General features: G+C 34.1%; 1 protein-coding gene across 1 annotated transcript in view; it reads left to right on the forward strand.

Annotated features, from left to right (window-relative positions):
* The window catches only part of LOC121878950 (protein flightless-1-like), a 134,615-nt gene that overhangs the window by 58,047 nt on the left and 66,568 nt on the right, over positions 1–10,000 (forward strand). Inside the window, 2 exon segments of the mRNA XM_042385432.1 lie at positions 9,117–9,333; positions 9,784–10,000. The exon segment at positions 9,784–10,000 is cut by the window's right edge and continues 40 nt beyond it. Of these exon segments, the coding sequence (XP_042241366.1) occupies positions 9,117–9,333; positions 9,784–10,000 (434 nt within the window).

Raw genomic sequence — 10,000 nt, forward strand, 5'->3', positions numbered from 1 at the left:
GAAACGTTTCGGTATAGAAAAATTCGTGTCATTTAAAAAAAAAATATATATATATATATATTTTTTTTTTATCTATATCTGAGGCGGTCGTAAGTCCACGTAGTCGTATATATATATATATATATATATATATATATATTTTTATTCAAGATGTCTTGAATAAAGACGAAAGCTAAGGTACTCCGTTGTTTCCATTTTCCCGTGTGATTTTATCAAGATTTATTTATCCACGTTTTCATTGTGGATTTACATGAAATATATATATATATATATATATATATATATATATATATATATATATATATATATATATATATATATATATATATATATATATATATATATATATATATATATATATATATATATATATATATATATATATATATATATATATATATATTTATATATATATATATATATATATATATTTATATATATATATACACATATTCAAGACATCTTCAGAGGCAACTGGATTACATGACAGAGAGAGTGCTTAAATATACAGGGTGACCTAAAAACATGAGGTCAGGTCAAAATGATGACATCCACTAATCCCCACACCAACACACACGTAGAGGAGCTTAAGAGAAGGGAGGTGACGTGACTAGCCAAGTCAGGTCAGAAAAAAGGGACCCACAAAATAACTATCATACATCTAGATCAAAGGTTTTCAAAGCATTTTTAACCTTGGGCCATTTACAAATAAATTTATGTAACATATTATCAGTTTTGAACTGACCATCACTAAGGTTTATTGATTTTAATTCCTTAATCAAACTAGCTTCAACAAGAAGTCTTTCTGTGACACAAGATGATTTGAATACTTCTAAGCTTTTTTCCCAAGCAATGGGGTGATTATTATTCCTAACATGAACGAACAAGGCACTGCTTTCAGATGCAGTTCTGATATTATACTTATGTTGTTTGATTCTGAGCTGCAGTGTTTTTCCTGTCTGACCTACATAATTACAATTACATTTGCTACATGGAATACAATAAACACTTCCATTTACATTCAAACTTGGGCTATTCTTTATTAACATATTGGTAATGGTTGTCATACTTGAAAACAACATTAATATTTAGAAGCTTGAGGGACCGAACTAACGGGACAAATTCAATACGATAGGGCAGAGTCAAAATATTCTTAAGTGTAGGAACTTGTCTGGTTTGAGAGGAATGAAAGGATTTTTTAGCCCTTTTAAAACAACGATCAACAAACACAGAAGGGTACCCAAGTTTATGTGCAATAGAACGAATGTGTTTCAATTCATCGTCAATAAATTCAGAGTCACAAATACGCAGACATCTTAAGAACATAACAGAAAAAACTGACATTTTGGTAGACTCAAGGTGATTCGATAAAAAGTGAATGAAACTGTCTACCTGTGTGGGCTTTCTATATACCTTAAATTTATAGTTTTGGCCATTTCTCATGATAAGCATATCAAGAAATGGAAGGGATTCATTTAATTCTCTTTCAATTTTGAATGTGATACTAGGGAATTTTTAGACAAGCTTAATAATATTGTCCCTTTGATCTAGATGTATGATAGTTATTTTGTGGGTCCCTTTTTTCTGACCTGACTTGGCTAGTCACGTCACCTCCCTTCTCTTAAGCTCCTCTACGTGTGTGTTGGTGTGGGGATTAGTGGATGTCATCATTTTGACCTGACCTCATGGTTTTAGGTCACCCTGTATATTTAAGCCTCTCTCTGTCCATGTAATCCAGTTGCCTCTGAAGATGTCTTGAATAAAGACGAAAGCTAAGGTACTCCGTTGTTTTCATTTTCCCGTGTGATTTTATCATCAAGATTTATCTTATCCACGTTTACTGTGATTTACATGAATATATATATATATATATATATATATATATATATATATATATATATATATATATATATATATATATATATATATATATACTGTATATGTATATATATCTTGATATATATATATATATATATATATATATATATATATATATATATATATATATATATATATATATATATATATATATATATATATATATATATGTATATATATATGTATATATATATATGTATATATATGTATATATATGTATATATATGTATATATATATCTGTATATATATATATATATATCTATATATATATATCTGTATATATATATATATGTATATGTATATGTATATGTGTATGTGTATGTGTATATACATATACATATACATATATATATATATATATATATATATATATATATATACATATACATATACAGTATTACCCCGCCTAACGCGGTTTCACTTAACGCGTTTTATCATATACGCGGTGCCTCGCCAGAGCTGAACTTTCACTTAACGCGGAATTTTTCATCATATACGCGGGAAGCGGCGCGGGCACGATGCGCACAAGGTCGCCCAGTCATCAAAACATTACCGAGTTCTTCACCCGCCACCTACCACAGCCGGCCCAAGTCACTGATAGTGATAATTATAGTGAGGATATGGACTTATATGGCCTTTGAGGGGTTTGACAAAGAGGCCCTGCAAGCCTCTGTGGTGGATAGTGATACAATTGATACAAGTGATACAAGTGAGGGCCAATAATCTGCCCTCTGCCTCGGAACCAACCCCCCATCCCCGTGTGCCCAGCCATCTTTTCTACTAATGCAAGTGTTAAAAAACCTAATATTATTGATATTTCTCTTAATTATTAATTGTGTGTGCATACCATCATAAAGTTAAGAAAAATTTTTTACTACAACATAGTTGTGTGTCGTCAAAAAGTGGAGTTTGGGGGTCGGCCCAGTCTCTATTGGAATTAATCCCATATGTTCTGTTGTTCACTTAACGCGGTTTTCACTTAACGCGGTACCCTGTGGGTTCAATTGACCGCGTTAAGCGGGGTACTACTGTATATATATATATATATATATATATATATATATATATATATATATATATATATATATATATATATATATATATATATATATATATATATATATATATATATATATATATATATATATATATATATATATATATATATATATATATATATATATATATATATATATATATATATATATATTTATATGTATATATATATATATATATATATATTTATATGTATATATATATATATATATATATATATATATATATATATATATATATATATATATATATATATATATATATATATATATATATATATATATATATATATATATATATATATATATATATATATATATTATATATATACATACATACATATACACACAGTATTACCCCGCTTAACGCGGTTTCGCTTAGCGCGTTTTACCGTATACGCGGTGCCTCGCCAGAGCCGAACTTTCACTTAATGCTGGTTTTTTCCATGTATACGAGGTGAGTGTCCGGCTCGGAGCTATTTTTAGATTCACCCCACCCGCCACCCTGCCTGACTGCCTGTTTTAGCTCATAAAATTCATACAAATTACCCGGCCAGAATATAATTTACATTGCTGGAATTCTTACAATATGATGATCATTTTGAATATAAACATCATAGATTTTGCATTAGACATACAAATTTTAGATATATTGTTTACTCTGAGTAAATATGTTATTTTTTGTGCAAAATATATGACATTTGTATTCAAAATATTCCTGGGTTTACAAGGAATCCAGCAATGTCAATTATATTATCCTAACTTTAGTTTGAGGTTTTATTTATTACTAAAAAGGTAAATATTCTGGTTTTCCCACACATCTGGTAGGGAGAGTTGGTGGGAGGTGGGGGGAGGGAGGGAGGGACCGACCGACCATCTGTTACGGTGTGAAGAATATTTTTTTTTTTTATTTATTGAAGATATTTGTTTTAGCTCATAAAATTCATACAAATTACCCGGTCAGAATATAATTTACATTGCTGGAATTCTTACAATTTGATGATCATTTTGAATATAAACATCATAGATTTTGCATTAGACATACAAATTTTAGATATAATGTTTACTCTGAGTAAATATGTTATCTTTTGTGCAAAATATGACATTTATATTCAAAATATTCCTGGTCTTACAAGGAATCCAGCAATGTCAATTATATTATCCTAACTTTAGTTTGAGGTATTATTTATTACTATACCTGGTTTTCCCCCCAAAATTTCTCTGAGGGAAGAGCCAGTGAGTGTAGTGTGAGAAGAGGGGGAGGGGTCCAGTCCATTATTTGAATGGACATTAACTTGGCGACTGTATTTCTCTATTTCTCTTAAGTATTAATTGTGTGCATGTACCATCATAAAATTAAGATGTTATTTTTACTAGAACATAGGTATTGTGTTGGAAAAAGTGGAGTTTGGGGGTCAGCTGGTCTCTATTTCATTTAATCCCATATGTTATGTTATTCACTTTACGCGTTTCTCACTTTCCGCGGTACCCTGTGGGTTACATTAACCGCGTAAAGTGAGGGCTGACTGTATTATAAATAAATAAATAAATAAATTGGTAAATCCATTTCAAGTACAAGTTGTACCTCTCTAGTCCGGCAACCTCGGGACCTGACCGGTGCCGGACCATGGAAATTTACCCTTTTCCTGGATAGATAGTGACTTGTGCTTTTGCTTGGAAGCACTAGCACCACTTTCTCTGCATCATGGTCTCTTTGAAGACATATTGAAGGGTTAAATGTCGTATAGTAGCTTCTCAAATTTCGCGAGTTTTTAATTCAACATATTTTATTGGAACACACACAAAAAAAATAAATAAAAATTTTGACGGTGGTGTACTGCGCACATCATTGTCATTCCTAAAAACCCATTTTAATTCATATTACGCTACAAAATATTCAAATCCACCTCACTTGTAGAATCTCAGGAGAGACATGTTTTTCCCATCCGTTTTACACTCAGGATCACTCCCCAGTAAGTCCCGCCTTCGAACACAGTTGTCACTACGTTTATTGCACTCTCTACTGGCAAACGCAATCTTGAATTAGTCTGTGTAAATCAACTTTAGTAATTCACCAGACCTTTGTCAACTGAAGGTCATCCTTGAATGAGTAACAGTCAAATTGTTTGTAATTCTGTCATTGCGTGAGCAGCAATTGCTGGCAACTCGGGGGTATATAAACCAGTGCGAGGCGGGAGGAATAGACCTCCCATATCACCTTTCACCTTCGTTCTCAGATCGAGGGTTGTGCTTAATTGAAACCCACCGGTCGCTCGGAGCCGGTGGATACCCAGCAGTGGTCAATATAGGAGTGATGGTGCTGATTCGGCATGATTTATCAGCTCCACTCTACCTCGTGGGCCGAGGACCCCAGACCCACCTCGTGTCAGAGTGTAACCGACCACAACAGTAGTTGTTAGAGGCGCCAGTGCTATACCCTGGGACAGGCCTTGGAGTTATGGCCCACAGTGTGGTTGTATATGTTTGTTAATAATTACCCCATGTTGGGTGGTGGACCCATGTCGGTGTTTGTATCAGTATTAGTGTATTGTGAGTAAGGACAAGGAACTGGTCCTGCTATGTAATGTGACACCAGTAAGAGGGTGCACGGTAAGAGTGTAATATCTGAGTAATTGCTGTTGAGTAAATAAGTAAATAAGGAATACAGAGTCTGCAATAGGCCCAGGAGTTGAGCCTGGTAGTTATATGCTAATAACATCTATTTTCCCCTTTGATTTTATATTAATAAACTTGTTCTTTGAGAATTTTAGGAGTATTCCTTTCTCCCACAGTAGTTACCTTTATTTCCGTCCAAGTGACCCTGATATCAGAATTACACTACCCATGTGCCTAGACCATCGACATGCTACCAAGAAGAACTGAGGTTAGGTAGTACCAAAAATGAACTGAAGTAAGTAGAAGGAACATTTGAAAGAACTATGACATGTTGTGGTTTCACCCTTCTTTCCCCTTATCGATCTGGTTCAATGAAAAACCTAACCCAATGCCTAGTCCACTCTGCACGCTACCTAACGAGCTACATGCTGTCCAGAGGGGGTTTGGTGGCAGCGACCCTTAGAAATTAAGATTAGAGTTAAGTATTTACCCTTAGTATTAGTGACCCTCAGTCTGGCAGTATAGCGGAAACTTGAATTTCGACGGGTTTGAACGGCCCACTAACGTGCATAATCGTGTAAACAGCATCATTTCTCTTATGTACAAAAGATTCATTATTGTTTATTACTGAATGTCTTTTTTATTGAATTAATGTTTGTGTGCAAAATGGGCAATACAGTTCATTAATAATACGTAGAATATTAAAACACACGAGGAAATGACACAGCATTGTTTTCGTTGATTACAAAACCAGTGACTGACTGGTTCTATATATAAAACTGAAGAAAATAAGACCCTGGTTGTAGCTGTAGTAAAATTAATATGGTTTTTTTAAGTAATGTTATTTAATGTTAATAAATGGAACAATAGAAGTAGCTAACGATAATGGTAAAGAAAAAAGAGAGATCGCGTAAGTGCGCATGCGCACACGTGAAAACATATCGTCATTACTTTACATAAGAATATGAAAGCAACACTTATTTACTGTTCATATATATTTTAATTAATGTTTCTGAATTTGTTTTTATTGAATTAATGTTTGTGTGCAAAATTAACAATGCAATTTATTAATAATATGTGGAATATTAAAACACATGAGAAGACGAGACGGCTGCCGGCATTGTTTATGTTAAAGCTTACAAAACCAGTGAATGATTGGTTCTACATATAAAACTGAAGAAAATAAGACCCTGATTGTAGCTGTAGTAAAATTAATGTAAAAAAATAAATATGGTTGTTTGAAGTACCTGTAATGTTATTTAATGTTAATAAATGGAACATTATAAGTAGCTAACCATTAATGGTAAAAAAAAGTGAGACTGCACGTATGCAAGTGCGCACATGTGGAAACATAGCGTCATTACTCTACATAAGAATATGAAAGCAACACTTATTTACTGCTCATATATATTGAAGGGTTAAATGTTGTACTCTGTATAGACAAGCAGAGAGAGAGAGAGAGAGAGAGAGCAGCCAAACTGCCGGATGTAAACAAACCTTAATTTCCCATGGCTTTGTTGTTGTTTTTTTTTACGGGGATTAGCCCACCCGGGCATAGGTCACTGACCCACATTGGGGCCTGAGGGGCAAAAATTTATTACCCCTGTAATACAGTAATAATAATAATAATAATTCAGATAAAAAAAAAAAAAAAAAAAAAAAGCTGCCTATCTACCTATTGGACAAACTGAAATCGTTCCGGACCACGGGAGTTTCCGAACCAAAGAATGCCGGACTAGAGAGGTACAACCTGTACCTGTAAATGGAAAAATTTTACTCGACACCGACGTTAGTTCCAGTTAAATAACAGACGCTTAAGTGACGTCACTAGTGTTTACACTACACCAACCGTTAACATTTGATGCCATTACTTGAAGTGAATTGGCCTTATTTTAAAAAACCAAGGATGTGTAAACAGCACTGGTCAATGGGATGGTTGGTAAAGGACTACTGGGTCAGTAAGCTCCCAATGGTAAGTGTCACATTTGCGGTACCGGTTTTATACAGCGAATAGAGCTCAAAACCTACTTTTTAAATGAAAATTTTTGGGGTCATCTTATACAGTACACCCTATCGCCTTGTAGGCTGAGATATACGGTAATTCTTGTAATCACCCAAGACTTTTCCATAACAAGAGGCAGCACCTCACACTTCCAAGTATTGCAGATGACTGAAAATCACTGCATTGTTGGTGACAAGTGTGTAGGCTCGCTGGGCAAGGTTGCCAAATATGATTCTCTCTTTACTTTTGACAAGACTCCTCAATATTAAGTCGACTTTTTCATTACTAAATTCATTAATACAAGGTTTAACGTGTATTTGTAAACTTATAAAAGCAAATACCTGCTTAGTTTTAGCTTACAACTGATGAAAACTTGCTGATCAGTTTCCTTGCCAGGAACCAGCCAGCACCGGCCCGTATGAACGCGAACAGGTTCCGTCACACATAGCATGGCACAGTCGAAGTTTTTTTTGTATATATCGCTCTGTTGTGTCCACAGTGATAATCTATTCCCAGAAAAAATCTGAACAAATATAATATCCCAATGATTATGAGTAAAATTTGAAGAGGATTTTTGTATGGCAGCTTAAGAAGGATGGATCATTAAGTTTAACTTTGCCATGTGATCGACTAGAGAAGATCTTGCGATCGACAGGTTGGCCACCCCTGCTCTATAGAAATGGCAATAATTTTCTGTATATGTAACTTCTTTTCAGGGGCAAAGGGAGGCTCAGGAATGTAACTCCCGTATTTTATCTATTTCTTATGGGGAAAATTGATTCGCTTAACGTTGTTTCATTTAACGTCGTGTTTTCAGGAATGTAACCCCGATGTTAAGTGAGGACTTACTGTACTGGTAACAGGTTCCCTTTCCTTATATGACATGTCCAGAGTCAACTGCCATTTTAGTATTGAAAGGATTAAAGAGGATGATATATGAAGGCTAGAGTGATCTGAAATTGCAATGGTGAGATGAATACTGTATGTAACGTGACATTTAGAGATAGGAAACCCTGTACAAAGCTAAGAGGGCAGCTAGTTATTGAAAGGTTGGCAAGGTTTTTTTTGTAGAGGATATGGAGAGAATGGAGGAGACTGTTTGAATCAATAGGTGCATAATTTTGAATATGAAGGTGGGGAGAACTAGGGGTAGGCCAAGTATGACATTGGGAGAGGTTTTGAGAAATGACCTCAGAAATAAGAACCTAATGAGAGAGGTTGCAAGAGACTATGCAGCCATAGCTAACCCATGTGTGAAAAATTTACCATAAAATGTTGAGGAAGATGACAATGATCAAAGTGAGACTGGAAAAAATAGAATTACTGTAATATCATCATTATCATTTCTTGCATTAGTTAGATGTTAACCCTCAGGCTAGAATAATTATAATTGAACATTGATATGAAAATAGAGTAAATAGCTTGATCTTGTTGAAGTAACTTCTCAAGTACAGTATTAGAAGTTTGGGAGTGCTACCAGCATACTATGTGGTCTATATTGTTATGCCATGTCTTTTGTATAATGCTGTTTAGTATACTTAGGATGTTCTCCTTTATCAATCAGAAAACTGGTCCAAACTGGAAGTCTTGAACATGTGTCGAAATGAACTCACTGCCTTACCATCACAAATTTGTAAATTAGAGAGCCTTCGTCGACTTATGGTAAATGAAAACAAGCTTGACTTTGAAGGAATTCCCTCTGGTATAGGCAAGATTGTTGGCCTGGAAGTATTCTCAGCAGCCCACAATCGCCTTGAGATGATTCCAGAAGGACTATGCAGGTACACCCATCTGTGTCTTTATACCAACAATACTGGCTTGTATTATTCAAGCAGATGTAAAATGTCCAGGATATTATATTGAAGAAATGATAGTGTAAAGCTTTAATGAATTATTTTCCAATTTTGGATTGTTTATTTATAAACTAATTTGATGTTTATTGTATTGTACATTTTGCAAATTACTTAAATATAATAAAAGATTTTGTATCTTTTCATGCAGTCACTTAATTTTGTTAAGTCTCATACAAATCAACTTTTTTAATTAACCTTTATTAGCATAAATGGTGTTTATGTTCACAAGTTATTTTTGTCTTAGTAACAAAAGTTGTAAACTTCAAAATCTTTTAGGTCCCAAATTTTGCTATTTTAAAGATATTCATCACCGATTGAAATTGAGAACACTATCTTGTTAAGAATGCTTTTTATTAAAGTAAAAAATTTCTCTAACAGATGCCCTAATCTTAAGAAGTTGATATTGAATAGCAACCGTCTCGTCACTCTGCCAGAAGCCATTCACTTTATTAGTGAAACATTGGATCAATTAGAGCTGGCTGACAACCCAGAAATGGTTTGGCCTCCAAAACCCCGTGGCATGGCTCAAGGGTCGGGAGTTGCTTTCTACAACATTGACTTCTCCCTCCAGGCCCAGCTAAGGAATGCTGGAGCA

This window comes from Homarus americanus, unplaced genomic scaffold, assembly GCF_018991925.1.
Source record: "Homarus americanus isolate GMGI-L3 unplaced genomic scaffold, GMGI_Hamer_2.0 scaffold51859, whole genome shotgun sequence".
Taxonomy (NCBI): Eukaryota; Metazoa; Arthropoda; class Malacostraca; order Decapoda; family Nephropidae; genus Homarus; species Homarus americanus.